Below are 17,156 nucleotides of genomic sequence, written 5' to 3' on the forward strand. Positions count from 1 at the left end.
AGGGGTGGGCAGTGTTGGTGGCCTCTTCCACTCTGCAGCCTCAGGAGTGCCCACCTGACCAGGCGGTGAGGTCTCTCTCCCACAGGGTTTGAGAGCAGAGAGCTGCTGTGGGCAGGGATCCGTTGGTTTGGGACTCCCGCTAACCACCAGAGGTGCCTGGTCCTAGAGGAATTTTGCCTCTGTGTGTCCCGAGTTCACCAGGCAGGTCTCTTGCAGCAGAAAAGTTGGTCTTACCTGTGGTCCCGAGGCGCAAGTTTGCTCGTGGGGTGCTGCCTACGAGCTCTCCGGGGTGGCAGCCACCAGGAAGATCTGCGCCGCCCTTTCCGGGAGCTTCCGTGCACCAGGGTTCCAGATGGCGTTTGGTCTTTTCCTCTGGCATCAGAGATGTGTGCAGAGTCTACAATAAGTCTTTAAGTGGCCATTTTACCAACATCAGCTTTTGTACAACAAGGATTCCTAGAGCAGCTAAATTGGCTCTATGTTTGTAGGTCGCTACATTTGTCCTTTAACTTCAGAAAGTCCATAACATTTTCTATCTCTCTTTGAGACTTGATTAATCTTTGTCAATCTTCATTGTCATTATCAGAAGTAACTGTTTTAGTAAGAACATTTAAATTTGTTCCCACTTTAATTATTTTTCAGTATCATCTTTGAGTCTCCCTATGAAATCAGCATAAGGCTATAAGGGACTTTGTATATCTTGTATATAGCTATATGTGAAGTCAAATTCCTTATCAGTTTTCATGCTGGCAGAAATAGCTTCATTCCTAACATTTAAGGGGGCTGAAGAAAGTATATTATGCAACTGATAATACCTGTCGATACCTATATACCAATCTCTGCCAACATGTTCATTGTGACATTTCTAGAATTACCCCTCAGCTGGTGAACACTTTCATGGGTTTTATCCAAAGGCCACATTTGGCACTGAGGAGATTTGAACTGACTAAAAAAAAAACCACTTTAGGAATTACATTAAAATCATGTGACAAACATATAGACTCACTCCTATCTGCTCCTGGGAAGATATCATATACACAAACCAAAAACAACCTTCTGGTTTAAATAAACTGAGGCCACAAGACTTAATCTGTTTTCAGAAATCTACTGACATGACTCCCTTCCTGAACAGTGTTCCAACACTATACTATGCACCTTCATTCCTAGGATTGGCCAGATGATTCCATACTCCTATTGGCAAACACAATGACATACTCTCTAACAACTCCAGAGCAGAGAGAATTTTGAATGGGGAGCATCTGCCATAAGTAAATAATAAAAAATGAAATTCATTAAAAATAGCATAGAACAAGTGAATAAAAGTAAATCCTAAAGTATTTAAAAATGTAAAGATAATAAAACTAGAATATTAAACCTATCAAAATAATTTATATAAAATATAAATTATAAATACTGTGCCACACTTCTCTGTAGTTGAATTATGTCACCATTGTAATGAATTAAATACTTTGATGTATGAATGATTATTTTATTTTTCTAAATATCTCTGCTTGGAAAGTGATGGTTATGTTCATCCTGTCTTTTTTGGATACTTTTTATTTACATTTCAAATTTTATTCCCTTTCCCGATTTCCTGTCTAAATGTAAAAATAAACACAGAAACTGTTGACACACTATTGCTCAATCTTTTAAGTATTCCCGTTGCTCACTTCTGAATAACTCATCTACCCTATGAAACGTATGCAGCTAAATTTCCCCTTTAAAATGCTACATTTTTAATTATTTCTCCTTTGGAAATTATAATGATAACATTTCTCCCTTACCATTACTTCCTCTACACACTCTCATATCCATTCCCTTGCTCTCTTTTAAACCCATGACATCACTTTTCATTAACTGTTGGTAGATATACACATATATATATGAATGTATATGTGTATGTGTATATGTGTATACATATATATTCCTAAATATATCCTAAGTCTTTATAATGTCAAATTTATTTCCATCAACACAGATTATCTAACATTTAACAGGTTCTTTGGAGATTTGATGGCAAAAAACCACCCACCTTAGGACCCAATACCAGACTCTACAAGTGGCTTCCCCAAAATGATCTTCTTGGTAAGACTCTGGAAAACTAATGCTGAATCATGACTGACTCCCTCTGAGCCCTATACCTATCCTTGTTGAATTCAAAAGCTTCATATTACAGTTAGTGATATGATTATTTGAGAAAACAAGTTCTGAAATGCTTTTCATCTTTTTTCCTTTACTTTAAATTTATTATATCTTTCTCTTTTTTTCCATCTTTATTAAATTGGGTATTTCTCATTTACATTACAAATGTTATTCCCTTCTTCAGTCCTTTCTCTGATTCCTTTAACGGGAGTTCAGTGGTTTGCTGCTGGCATTCGCCTATGTATTTAGCGTATTCTGGCTGTGTGAATACGGCAAATACATAGACATTTCATCTTTTTAAACACTCATTTTTTCCTGGTTTCCATGGCAACATCCCCCCTAACTCCTCCACCTCCATTTCTATATGGGTGTTCCCGCCCATTACTGTCCTCCTCACAAGAATCCCATTCACTGGGGTTCAGCCTTGGCAAGACCAAGGGCTTCCCCTCCCACTGGTGCCCTTACTAGGATATTTATTGCTACCTATGCAGTTGGAACCCAGGGTCAGTCTTTGGGTAGTGGCTTAGTCCCTAGAAACTCTGATTGGTAGGCATTGTTGTTCATATGCGGTCTCAACCCCTTCAGCTTTTTCAGTCCTTTCTCTGATTCCTTTAACGGGGGTTCAGTGGTTTGCTGCTGGCATTCGCCTATATATTTACCGTATTCTGGCTGTGTGTATACGGCAAATACATAGACATTTCATCTTTTTAAACACTCATTTTTTTCTTATCTACTATGTACTTCCTGTGCTTCACTAGAAATGTGTATTTCATAGTTCAAGTGTCAAGTCACATGTGAATTTGCAAATATAGTACTCTGTAAATTTAGCTCTGTCTTGCTCGAAGACAGAAAGTCATTTCTGTGAAGTTATGAGTATAACAATCTTCATGAGGCAAATATCCTTTCAGTTCCTCATAGTATACATTTCTCTTTTCGTTTCTAAGACTGCTCATTAATATTAGTGTGAATTCATCTTCTTCTAGGTCATCCAAAAACCAAAGCCTTTGTAACGCATGGTGGAGCCAATGGCATCTATGAGGCGATCCATCATGGAATCCCTATGATTGGCATTCCCTTATTTGGAGAGCAACATGATAACATTGCCCACATGGTGGCCAAAGGAGCAGCTGTGGAAGTAAATTTCAGGACAATGTCAAAGTCAGATTTGCTCAATGCACTGGAGGAAGTCATAGACAATCCTTTGTGAGTATAGCCTTTGAAAGTGTGAGTCGTTTGTTTCTTTGTTTGTTCATTTATTTATTTACTTGGTTAGTTGTTTATTTATTGACCTTCTTCCTGAGGGACAAATGAGCAACGATTATCCTGAATGTAAAAATAATGGGAGAAGCAGAGACAAATTAGGGCATGATTCTGTTTATCCGTTAATCTCTCCTTTAGTTATTTTTTAAATTCCATGTTATCCTTTATATTTCTTTGCTATGTAAATAGCTCCATTTAAATATCAAAGCCTTCTGCTTCATCCTACACACTGCTGGACAAAGAGGCATGTGCCATCAAATCTGGCCGAGTTTTCTTTTCAATTTTTTTAGTAAAAAAAAATCGATCAGAGTTTTAAAGATTATACAAAATGTAAATAGACAATGAGTAAAAACAAATGAAATATTAATTGTGGCTTCACATCGGTTACACAGAGAAGCCATAGAAATACATAATAATGGAGAAAGCTGAATGTTATAAAAGAGATATGCAACTTTTATGGCATATATAACTTTTATCATCAAAATACAACAGATATGAACATAAACATTAAGTGTATGGTTGGGTGTGCAACTATGTAACCCAATATTTTAGGATAAAAGCGAAAGCCTATTAGAGTAAAGCAAATGAGTATATCCACATTTTTTTGTTTTGTTTTGGGTTTTTTTTGTTTCTTTTGTTTTGTTTTTTACACTTTTTTTATAACTTCATTAAATTGGGTATTTTTTATTTACATTTCAAATGTTTTTCCCTTTCCTGGTTTCCTAGCCAACATCCCCTAACCTAACCCCTCTGCCAACCTTTCTATGTGGGTGTTCCCCTCCTCATCCTCCCTCACATTACCACCCTCCCCCAAACATTCCCCTTCACTGGAGGTCCAGTCATGGCAGGGCCAAGGGCTTCACCTTCCACTGGTGCCCTTACTAGGCTATTCATTGCTACCTATGAATTTGGAGCCTAGGGTCAATCCATGTATGTTATGTAGTGGCTTAGTCCCTGGAAGCTCTGGTTGGTTGACATTGTTGTTTATATGGGGTTTCAAGCCCCTTCAGCTCTTTCAGTCCTCTCTCTGATACCTTCAACGGGGGTCCCATTCTCAGTTCAGTGGTTTGCTGCTGGCATTTGCCTATGTATTTGCTATATTCTGGCTATGTCTCTCAGGAGAGATATACACCCGGTTCCTGTCAGCCTGCACCTCTTTGCTTCATCCATCTTATCTAGTTTGGTGGCTGTATATGTATGGGCCACATGTGGGGCAGGCTCTGAATGGCTGTTCCTTCAGTCAGTGTTCTAAAAACTGCCTCCCTATACCCTCCTAATGGTATTCTTGTTCCCCTTTTAAAGAAGGAGTGAAGCATTTGCATTTTGGTCATCCTTCTTGAGTTTCGTGTGTTCTATGCGTCTAGGATAATTTGAGCATTTGGGATAATATCCACTTATTGAGTGCATGCCATGCATGTTTTTCTGTGATTGGGTTACCTCACTCAGGATGATATTTTCCAGTTCCATTCATTTGCCTATGAATTTCATAAAGATATTGTTTTTGATAGCTGAGTAGTATTCCATTGTGTAGATGTACCATATTTTCTGTATCCATACCTCTGTTGAAGGGAATCTGGGTTCTTTCCAGCTTCTGACTATTATACATAAGGCTGCTATGAACATGGTGGAGCATGTGTCTTTGTTGTATGTTGGAGCATCTTTTGGGTATATGCCCAAGAGAAGTAGGTAAAGCTTGGTCCTCAAGTAGTGCAATGTCCAATTTTCTGCACAACCTCCAGACTGATTTCCAGAATGGTTGTACCAGTCTGCAATCCCACAAAAAATGGAGTAGTGTTCCTCTTTCTCCACAATCTCGAGAGTATTTGCTGTCACCGAAGTTTTTGACCTTAGCTATTCTGACTATTGTTAGGTGGAAACTCAGTGTGGTTTTGATTTGCATTTCCCTTATGACTAAAGATATTGAACATTTCTTTAGGTGCTTCTCAGTCATTGGAACTTCCTCAGCTGCGAATACTTTGTTTAGCTCTGAACCCCATTTTTTAAATAGGGTTGTCTTCCTGCAGTCTAACTTTGTGAATTCTTTGTATATATTGGATATAAGCCCTCTATCAGTTGTAGGATTGGTATATATCCTTTCCCAATCTGTTGGTTGTCGTTTTGTCCTAATGACAGTGTCCTTTGCCTTACAGAAGCTTTGCAATTTTATGAGATCCCATTTGTCGATTCTTGATCTTAGCGCATAAGCCATTGGTGTTTTGTTAGGAAATTTTCTCCAGTGCCCATGTGTTCGAGATTCTTCCCCACTTTTTCTTCCATAATTTTGAGAATATCTGGCTTGATGTGGAGGTCCTTGATATACTTGGACTTAAGCTTTTTACAGGGTGATAAGAATAGATCAATCTGCATTCGTATACCTTCTGGCCTCCAGTTGAACCAGCACCATTTGCTGAAAATCCTATCTTTTTTGCATTTGAAGATTTTGGTTCCTTTGTCAAAAATCAAGTAACCATAGGTGTGTGGGTTCATTTCTGGGTCTTTATTTCTATTCCACTGGTCTATCTGTCTGTCTTGGTACCAATACCACACAGTTTTTTATCACTATTGCTCTGTAATACTGCTTGAGTTCAGGGATAGTGATTAGCCTGAAAGTCCTATTATGGCCAAGGATAGTTTTAGCTATCCTGGGTTTTTTGTTATTCCAGATAAATTTGCAAATTGTTCTGTCTAACTCTATGAAGAATTAGATTGGAATTTTGATGGAGATTGCATTGAATCAGTAGATCGCTTTTGATAAAATGACCATTTTTACTCTATTAATCTGCCAAAACATGAGCATGGGATATCTTTCCATCTTCTGAGATCTTCTTCAATTTCTTTCTTCAGCGACTTGCAGTTCTTTTTTTTTTTTATTAACTTGAGTATTTCTTATATACATTTCGAGTGTTATTCCCTTTCCCGGTATCCGGGTAAACATCCCCCTCCCCCCTCCCCTTCCTTATGGGTGTTCCCCTCCCAACCCTCCCCCCATTGCCGCCCTCCCCCCACCAGTCTAGTTCACTGGGGGTTCAGTCTTAGCAGGACACAGGGCTTCTCCTTCCATTGCAGTTCTTATCATACAGATCTTTTACTTGGTTGGTTAAAGTCACATCGAGGTATTATTTGGGACCATTATGAAGGGTGTCATTTCCCTAATTTCTTTCTCTGCTTGTTTCTCTTTTGTGTAGAGGAAGGCTACTGATTTATTTGAGATAATTTTATACCCCATCACTTTGCTGAAGGTGTTTATCAGGTTTAATAGTTCTCTGGTGGAAAATTTGGGGTGACTTAAATATACAGTCATATATCTGCAAATAGTGATATTTGTACCTCTTCATTTCCAATCTGTATCCCTTTGATCTACTTTTGCTGTCTGATTGCTCTGGCTAGGACTTCGAGAACTATGTTGAATAAGTAGGGAGAGAGTGGGTAGCATTGTCTAGTCCCTGATTTTAGTGGGATTGCTTCAAGTTTTGCTCCATTTAGTTTAATGTTAACAACTGGTTTGCTGTATATGGCATTAACTATGTTTAGGTATTGGCTTTTAATTCCTGTTGTTTCCAGAACTTTTATCATGAAGTGGTGTTGAATTTTGTCAAATACTCTCTCAGCATCTAATGAAATGATCATGTGGTTTTGTTCTTTCAGTTTGTTTATATAATGGATCACGTTGATGGTTTTCTGTATATTAAACCATCCCTGCATGCCTGGGATGAAGCCTACTTGATCATGGTGGATGATTGTTTTGATGTGTTCTTGGATTCTGTTTGCAAGAATTGTATTGAGTATTTTCAATACAAAAGAATTCTTGCGTTGATATTCATAAGGGAAATTGGTCTTTAGTTCTCTTTCTTTGTTGGGTCTTTGTGTGGTTTAGGAAGAAAAGTAATTGTGGTTTCATAGAAGGAATTCAGTAGCGCTCCATCTATTTCAAATTTGTGGAATAGTTTGGATACTATTGGTATGAAGTCTTCTCTAAAGGTCTGGTAGAATTCTGCACTGAACCCATCTGGACCTGGGCTCTTTTTAGTTCAGAGACCTTTAATGAGTGCTTCTATTTCGCTAGGAGTTATGGGGTTCTTTAAATGGTTTATCTTTTCCATATTTAACTTTGGAACCTGGTATCTGTCTAGGAAATTGTCCATTTCCTGCAGATTTTCAAGTTTTGCTGAATATAGATTTTTGTAGTAGGATCTGATGGTTTTTTGAATTTCCTCTGATTCTGTAGTTATGTCTCCCTTTTCATTTCTGATTTTGTTAATTTGGACACACTCTCTGTGTCCTCTGGTTAGTCTGGCTGAGGGTTTATCTGTCTTGTTGATTTTCTCAAAGAGCCAGTTTTAGTCCTGTCGATTCTTTGTATAGTACTTTTTTGTTTCTACTTGGTTAATTTCAGCTCTGAGTTTGATTATTTCATGCCTTCTACTCCTCCTGGGTGTATTTGCTTCTTTTAGTTCTAGAGCTTTTAGGTGTGCTGTCAAGCTGCTGAAATATGCTCTCTCCTATTTCTTTCTGCAGGCAGTGAGGGCTATGAGTTTTCCTCTTAGCACACTTTCATTGTGTCCCATAATTTTGAGTATGTTGTACCTTCATTTTCATTAAATTCTAAGAAGTTTTTAAATTATTTCTTTATTTCTTCCTTGACCAGGTTATCATTGAGTAGAGCATTGTTCAACTTCCATGTATATGTGGGCGTTCTTTCCTTATCGTTTTTGAAAACCATCTTTAGCTCGTGGTGGTCTGATAGGATGCGTGAGATTATTTCTATCATTCTGTATCTGTTGAGGCCTCTTTTGTTCCCAATTATATAGTCAGTTTTGGAGAAAGTACCATGAGGTCGTGAGAAGAAGATATATCCTTTTGCTTTAGGATAGAATGTTCTATAAATATCTGTTAAGTCCATTTGGTTCATAACTTCTGTCAATCTGTCTGTGTCTCTGTTTAATTTCTGTTTCCATAATCTGTCCATTGATGAGAATGGGATGTTGAAATCTCCTACTATTACTGTGTGAGATGTAATGTGTGTTTTGAGCTTTAGTAAGGTTTCTTTTATGTATGTAGGTGCTCTTGTATTTGGAGCATAGATATTTAGGATTGAGAGTTCATCTTGGTGGAGTTTTCCTTTGATGAATATGAAGTGTCCTTCTTTATCTTTTTTGATGGCTTTTGGTTGAAAATAGATTTTATTTGATATTAGAATGGCTACTCCAGCTTGCTTCTTCAGACCATTTGCTTGGAAAGTTGTTTCCCAGCCTTTTACTCTGAGTTAGTGTCTGTCTTTGTCTCCGAGGTGTATTTTCTGCAAAATGTTGGGTCTGCATTATGATCTCGTTTCTTAATCTGTGTCTTTTTATTGGGTAATTGAGTCCATTGGTGTTGAGAGATATTAAGGAACAGTGATTGTTGCTTCCTGTTATCTTTGTATTTGGGGGTGAGATTATGTTTGTGTGCTTCTCTTCTCTTTGTTTTGTTGCTAAATGATTAGTTTCTTGCTTGTTCTAGGCTGTAGCTTGCTTCCTTGTGTTGGCTTTACCATTTATTATCATTTGTAGGGTTGGATTTGTAGAATGATATTTTATAAATTTGGTTTTGTCATGGAATATCTTGGTTTCTCCATCTATGTTAATTGAGAGTTTTGCAGGATACAGTAACCTGGGCTGGCATTTGTGTTATCTTAGGGTCTGTATGACATCTGTCCAGGAATTTCTGGCTTTCATAGTCTCTAGGGAGAAGTCTGGTGTAATTCTGATAGGTCTGCCTTTTTATGTTACTTGACCATTTTCCCTTACTGCTTTTAATATTCTTTCCTTGTTTTGTGCACTTGGTGTTTTGACTATTATGTGATAGGAAGAGTTTCTTTTCTGGTCCAATCTATTTGGAGTTCTGTAGGCTTCTTGTATGTTTATGGGTATCTCTTTCTTTAGATTAGGGAAATTTTCTTCTATGATTTTGTTGAAGATATTTACTGGTCCTTTGAGTTGGTAGTCTTCAGACTCTTCTATACCTATTATCCTTAGGTTTGATCTTCTCATTGAGTCCTGGATTTCCTGTATGTTTTGGGCCAGTACTTTTTTCCATTTTACATTATCTTTGATAGTTTTGTCGATGATGTCTATGGAATATTCTGCTTCTAAGATTCTCTCTTCTATCTCTTGTATTCTGTTGGTGTTGCTTGTATCTACAACATCTTGTCTCTTCCTTTGGTTTTCTATATCCAGGGCTGTCTATCTTTGTGCTTTCTTCATTGTTACTATTTCAATTTTCAATTCCTTTACCTGTTTGATTGTGTTTTCCTGTAATTCTTTCAGGGATTTTTCTGTTTCTTCTCTAAGGCCTTCCACTTGTTTACTTGTGTTTTCCTGCATTTCTCTCAAGGAGTTCTTTATGTCTTTCTTAAAGTCCTCCACCATCATGATCAAATGTGATTTTAAATTTAGATCTTGCTTTTCTGGTGTGTTTGAATATTCAATGTTTCCTTTGGTGGGAGATCTGGGCTCTGATGATGCCATGTAGTCTTGGTTTCTGTTGCTTTGGTGCCTGCACTTGCCTCTCGACATCTAGTTGTCTCTGAAGTTACTTGTTTTACTATTTCTGACAGTGGCTTGACCTTCCTATAGGCCTGTGTGTCAGGAGTGCTGTAGACCTGTTTTCCTATTTTCTTTCAGCCAGTTATGGGAACAGAGTGTTCTTCTCTCAGACCTGATGTCGTTCCTGTCCACTGCCTTTCAGCTGTCCCTGTGGGTGGGAACCAGAAGGGCCTGCCCCTCCTTCTACTGGGTCCCTGTGCACAGGGGTTCCAGACGGTGCTAGGTGTTTTCCTTTAGAGTCAGAAATGTGAACAGAGAGTAGTCTCCTCTTGTTTCCCAGGCGTGTCTACCCCTATAAAAGTCCAGATCTTCCTCCCAGGGGATTTGGGTGCAGGGAGCTGTTTGACCAGGTCCTTTCAGATCTGGGAGCACTCTGGTCCACAGGGCTCCTGCAGCTTTACTGCAGCAATCTTCCTGTGCCCAGAAACCCTATACAATTTCTTCTTGGGCCAAGGATGTGGACAAGGGTGGGCAGAAGTGACAATTTTTGCTGCCCTGCAATCTCAGGATTGCTGCAGTTCTGGGCACTCTGCTCTCTCTCCCATGGGGTTTGGGAACAGGGAGCTGTGGACCAGGATCAGCAAGGTACAGGCGCCAGTTAGAAACTGGAAGTCCATGATCATTTTTATACATGATTGGAATAGTCAATAGCATCATTCTTTGGGCTTTATCAACATCCTTCTTGTTATTTTCTCCATTTCCCTCCTCTCATTCCCCTCTCTCTTCCCCTCTTTCCATTTCCCTAATCAGATCCCTTGAATTCTGCCATCTCCCTTTGCCATCTTCACACCTTTTTCTGTATTTACCTCCCTCCCCATCACTAAGAAGCCTCCTTTCATTCCATTCCTCCATCAGATACATTTAATCTTAAATGTAAATAACTATAAAATATGTATACTAAGAAATGAGGATGATTTAATGAGAAGAAATATGTAATTTTTCCTATTGTACTTTATAAACAGTAGGAGGGTAAGTTATCACCATTGTAATTATTACTTGTGCACAACATAAATTGATATTTAGGGCCATAACCCATGTCTCTGATTCACATTTCTCTTTGTTCTCATCAATAATCTTTCCAACAATAGAATCAAATGCACCTCCATCTTCAGTGTGAAATGTTGACTATTCTAACTTCTTTTTCTTTTAATTGGCATTTTATTTTTATTTTTAATTATTTTATTCATATTCCTAATGTTGTCTCACCACCTAGTCTCCACATAGATTGTAAAACCATTTCCCTTCCCCTTTGCCTCTGAGAGGATGCTTCATTACCCACTCACCAGCCCACCCCCTCCATGCACCCTTACCCTGACATGCTCCTCCCCTGAAGTATCAGGTCTCTACAGGATTAGGCCCATCTGTTCCCACTAAAGCCAAATGAGGCAGTCCTCTACTACACATGTGCCAGCAGTTACATACCAGCCAATGTATGCTCTTTTGTTGGAGGCTTAGTCTCTGTAAGTTCCGAGGGGTCCAAGTTAGTTGATACTGCTGTTGCCATCTCTTTAAGCTCCTTCAATCTTTCATCTAACTTTTCCTTAGGGGTCCCCATTCTCAGTCAGCAGCTGATAGACCATCTTGGAGCATGGCCACAGAGGCTCCTATCTGCAAGCACAACATAGCTTCTTTAATAGTGTTAGGGTTTGGTTTCTGTCATGGAATGGATACCAAGTTGGGCTAGTAACTGGATGGTCATTCCTTCAGTCTCTGCTCCAATTTTGTCCCTGTAACTTTTTAGACAGGAACAATTCTGGGTCAAAAATGTGGAAGGTTGATTGGTGACTCCATTTGTCCATTAAGGGTCCTGTCTACCTACTGGAGGTGGAATCTTCAGGTTCTGCCTCATCATTGTTCAGCATTTTGGCTAAGTCATTCTCACTGAATACTTGGTGCTTTTCAAATCCTAGGTCTCAGGGACTTTCTAGAGGTTCGCTCCAACCCCCATCCCCCACAGCTGTATATTTCCATTCATTTACTTGGCCCTTTGGGCTTCTTTTCTGTCTTGCTTCATACCCCTCCCCTCTTCAATACAGGTCCCTCCCTCCCTTTGCCTCCTGTGATTATTTCCTTCCCTCTACTAAGTAGCACCTTAGATGCTATGAGATGGTTTAGATGGTTTATCTGATCTTGTTTTAACTCTGGTACCTGGTATCTGTCTAGAAAAATCATCTATTTAATATAGGTTTTCCAATTTTGTAAAAGGATCTAAAGTTTTTTTTAAATCTCTTCAGGTTCTATTGATATGTCTCCCTTTTCATTTCTGATTTTGTAAATTTGGATTCTGACTCCGTGTCCCTTAGTTTGGCTAAAGATTTATCTATCTTGTTTATTTTCTCAAAGAACCAGCTCTTGGTTTTGTTGATTCTTTGTATTATTCTCTGTGTTTCTAATTGATTGATTTCAGCTCCAAATTTGGCTATGTCCTTCCCTCTAGTCCTCTTGTTTGTTTCTTTTTGTTCTAGAAATTTCAGGTGTTTTGTTTAATTACTAGGATAAGATTTCTCTAATTTCTTTATAAAGGCACTTACTGCTGTGAATTTTCATTTTAGCAATGTTTGCATTATGTTCCATAAATTTGGGTAAGATGTGTCTTCATTTACATTGAATTTCATAAAGTTTTTTATTTCTTTCTCTATTTTTTTCCCTGACCAAGTTGTCATTGAGCAGAGAGCTGTTTGGATACCATGAGTATTTGGGCTTTCTGTTGATTTTGTTGTTATTGACGTTCAGCCTAAGCCCATGGTGATCTGTTTGAATGCATGGGATTATTTCAATCTTCTTGTAACTACTGAGGTTTGTTTTGTGTCTGATTCCATGATCAATTTTGGAGTAGGTTCTATGAGGTACTGAGAAAAAGGCATATTCTTTTGCTTTGGGATGAATGCTTTGTAAGTATCTGTTAAATCCATTTAGTTCATAACTTCTGTTAATTGCACTGTGTCTCTTTCTAGTTTGTGTTTCAATGACTGGATCTGTTGGTAAGAGTTGGGTGTTGAGATTTCCTACTATTTTTGCTCAATGTGTGTTTTGAACTTTGGTAAAGTTTCTTATGTGAATGTGGATGTCTTTGCATTTGGGGCATAGATGTTCAGAGCAGAGACTTTATCTTGGTGGAATTTTCCTTTGATGAGTATGAAGTGTGCCTCCCCATCTCCTTTGATTACTTTCATTCTAATATACTATTTTATTGTATATTAGAATGGCTACTCCAGATTGTTACTTGGGAACATTTGCTTGGAAATTTTGTTTCCAGCATTTTATTCTGAGGAAATGCCTATCTTTGTTGGTGAGGTTTGTTTCTTGTATGGATCAAAATTATGGATCTTGTCTGTATATTTGTTAGCCTGTATTTTTGTGTTGGGAAATTGAGTCCATTGGTTTAGAGATATATTAAAGATGAGTAACTGTTAGTTCTTGATATTTTTGGTTGGATGTGCTATTTGTGCACTAATTTCTTCTCTTGTATTTGTTGTGAGATGATTAATATCTTAATGTTTTCTTGGATATATTTACCTTCCTCGTACTGGAGTTTCACTTCTAGTATCTTGTGTGGGGTTGTATAAGTAAAAAGATATTTTTTGAATTTGGTTTTGCCATGAATATCTGGGTTTCTACATCAATGGTGATTGAGGATTTTGCCAGGTATCATTTTCTGGGCTGACATCTGTGGTTTCTAGGGGTCTATGGTATCTTTCCAGGATCTTCTTGCTTTTAGCCATCTCCCTTGAGCAGTCTGATATAATTCTGATAGGTCTGCCTTAATATGTTGTTTGGCTTTTTTCCTATGTTACAGCTTTTAATATTTTTTCTTTGTTCTGTACATATAATGTTTTGACTGTTATGTGGCAGGAGGAATTCCCTTTCTGGTTCAATCTATTTGGTATTCTGTAGGCTTCTTGCATGTGGATGGTCATCCTTTTCTTTACTTTAGGAAAGTTTTCTTCTATGATTTTGTTGATAATGTTTCTGGCCATTTGAACTGGTAATCTTCATCCTCTTCTATTCCTATTATTCTTAGGTTTCATCTTTTCATTGTTTCCCAAATTTCCTGGATGTTTTGGATAGGAACTTTTTCATTTTGTATTTTCTTTAACTGATGGGTCAATATCTTCTATAGTATCTTCTATGCCTGAGATTCTCTCCTCTATCAGTTGTATTCTGTTGGTCATACTTATATCTGTAGCTCCTAATCTCTTTCATAGGTTTTCTATCTCCAGGGTTGCCTCTATTTGTTATTTCTTTATTTTTTCTATTTTCTTTCTAAGATCCAGAAGCATTTTGTTAAAATTCTTTACTTGTTTGATTTTATTTTCCTGTATTTCTTTAAGGGATTTTTTTTGTTTCCTTTTTAAGGGCTTCTACCTTTTTATGTTTTTCTGTATTTCTCTAAGGGAATTCTTTTGATCCTCCTTAAAGGACTCTAACATCTTCATGAGATGGGATTTTCTGTCAGAATCTTGCTCTTCAGGTGTCGTAGGGTAGCCAGGGTTTGCACTTGTAGGAGAACTGGGTCCTGATGATGACAAACTACATTGGCTTATGTTGCTTATATTCTTGTCCTTGCATTTTACCATGTTTATCTTTGATGTTAATAGACCTGAGTGTTTTGATTGGAGCAGGCATCCTTGGAAGCATGTAGATCTCTGTGACCTGGGTCAGAGCAGGCATTCTGGGAGTCAGGCAGTGCTGTTGCTTGTTAGGACAGGCCTCCTATGTTCTTGGTTAGAGCAGGCCTCCTGTCTCCCTGTGTTCCTGGTTAGCTCAGAAGTCCTGGGAGACAGGCAGGCTTTGGGGTCTGAGTGGTGGCATATTCATCTTTCTTCCTGTTTAGGATAGACCTGTTTTAGCTCCTTCAATCCTTTCTCTAACACCTCCAATGGGGACCCCATTCTCAGTTCAGTGGTAAGCTGAGAGCATTCGCCTCTGTATTTGTCATTCTCTGGCAAAGCATCCAAAGAGTACACATGGACAGACCCATGGCTCCAGCAGCATATGTAGCAGAGGATGGCCCTGTTTGGCACCAACAGGAAGAGAAGCCCTTGAACCTGCCAAGGCTGGACCCCTCCCCCAATGTAGAGGAATATCACGGTGGGGAGACAGGAAGGGGTGAGTGGTTGGGTGGGGAAACACCCTCATAAAAGAAGGGGGAGTAAGGATGGGATAGGGGGGTTATGGACAGGAAACTGGGAAAGGGGATAATATTTGAAATGTAAATTTAACCCCCCCAAAGCCAGACCTCCTGAGAGATAGGTAGGTTGTGGCTTCCCATGGGGATGCAGGCAGGCTAATTTGCCATGGGTTCGGGTGGAGACATACACCAGAAAGTGGGTAGGACTCTGGCAGAGCATGGTAGATCACACATCTGCAGGACTCTGTGGGTGGGGGATCCTTCTGGCGTGGGTATTGGCATGGGGATCTCACCTGTATCCCAGGTTAGGGCAGACCTCCTGTGAGACAGGCATGGTGTAGGGTCCTGAGGGCAGGGAGCAAGGAGTCAGGTAGAGGTGCAGAACCACTTTTACTTCTAAAATGACAATGCTAACCAAAAAATGAAGATTATCAATGATAATAATCACAAGAGTAAGCTGTACATGACGGGTAAACCATGCACAGTGAAAGATGATTTTTCCATACAGGTATATGAATAAATAAAAATAGCCGATTGTAACAAACAATCTGAGGTAAATTCATGCCTATCTGCTACACCTGAAAGGGGCACAAAAGCATAATCCATGAACACTTCTATGTTTTTAAAGAAACTGAGGGTACAAGACTCTTGTTTTCATGGAGTTTTCTCACAAATGCTCGGAAATCTCATCACAAGATTCTATTCTTGGACCATAATCTGACACTAGATAACTGAAGTTTCATATACTCAAATAAAAATATCTCATCTTGATAATTTCTGAATTTATGATTTAACTGTCTATAAACTGTAATTTAAAATATTTGACCTTTTCCAACTTTTGGCTTTATATGCTTCCATCCTGTTTTCTCAAGAAGTTTAGATATTCTTACTAACATCTTTTTAGGCATGAATATAAAACATAATTTATTTTTGTTCTAAGTTTGTATAATCATCTTCACTACCTACACAAAAATTTATAACTGTGTTCTTGATTCATTCTGTGATTTTTATAATAGCCATTTTATCTCATACAGTTATAAAAAGAATGCTATGTGGTTGTCAACCATTCACCATGACCAGCCTACGAAGCCACTGGACAGAGCTGTCTTCTGGATTGAGTTTGTCATGCGCCACAAAGGGGCCAAGCACCTGAGATCACTTGGACATAACCTTCCCTGGTACCAGTACCACTCTCTGGATGTGATTGGATTCCTACTTTCCTGTGTGGCAGTCACTGTAGTCCTTGCTCTAAAGTGCTTTTTATTTGTTTATCGATTCTTTGTAAAGAAGGAAAAGAAAACAAAGAATGAGTAGAGCTCAATGATAATGCATCACATGAATGAAATTTGTTCATCATTTTAAGTTATGAACCACCTTCTAAAAACTCATTAATAACTTTACAGAAGCATAGCTTCTTTGTAATTTTGTACCATGTAAAAAGACATATAATTCTGAGGCTTCTGATATGTGACCAAAGAATCCCATCATTTATTTTAATTTTCAAACTATTCAATGTAAAACAATTTGCCTGTGTAGAAAAATATATAAATAAAGATTTAATTGAAAGAGTCTTAGTACCCTTCCAATATTTGAATATTTTCCCTTTGTCTCTTGTTTCAAGATGAATTCTATAGCTGACATGCATCTCCAAAGTAAAAAAGAAAAAATTGCTTATCCAAACTCTCTAAGTACACACACACACACACACACACACACACACACACACACACACACACACAGAGAGAGAGAGAGAGAGAGAGAGAGAGAGAGAGAGAGAGAGAGAGAGAAACAGACAGACAGACAGACACATACACACAAATATATAAATATATATTAGGAAAATTCCAATAGTGAAAACTTACTGGAGTGAAGCAAATACATATGTCCATCATCATTATTCTTTTATTTTGAAAACATTCCAATTTGGATATTCTTTCCTGGAAATGACTATTTCTCTCCTACTCTCAGTGTTCCTTAGGTGTCTATGATAATTTTTGTGTAGAGTAGGGGCCAGGGTGAGATTGACCTTTTTTTCATAC

At 38.3% G+C, this 17,156-nt stretch overlaps 1 protein-coding gene across 2 annotated transcripts in view; it reads left to right on the forward strand.

Annotated features, from left to right (window-relative positions):
- The window catches only part of Ugt2b35 (UDP glucuronosyltransferase 2 family, polypeptide B35), a 37,876-nt gene extending 21,190 nt beyond the window's left edge, over positions 1-16,686 (forward strand). Inside the window, exons 4-7 of one of the 2 annotated variants that reach the window (XM_087584428.1) lie at positions 1,998-2,085; positions 3,126-3,345; positions 14,938-15,095; positions 16,152-16,686. In XM_087584428.1, the coding sequence (XP_087440554.1) occupies positions 1,998-2,085; positions 3,126-3,345; positions 14,938-15,095; positions 16,152-16,270 (585 nt within the window). In that variant the 3' untranslated portion in view covers positions 16,271-16,686. 2 annotated transcript variants of the gene reach the window in all.
- Positions 16,687-17,156: the final 470 nt, after the last annotated feature.

Source organism: Rattus norvegicus, chromosome 14 (genome assembly GCF_021556685.1).
Source record: "Rattus norvegicus strain SHRSP/BbbUtx chromosome 14, alternate assembly SHRSP_T2T, whole genome shotgun sequence".
NCBI lineage: Eukaryota > Metazoa > Chordata > Mammalia > Rodentia > Muridae > Rattus > Rattus norvegicus.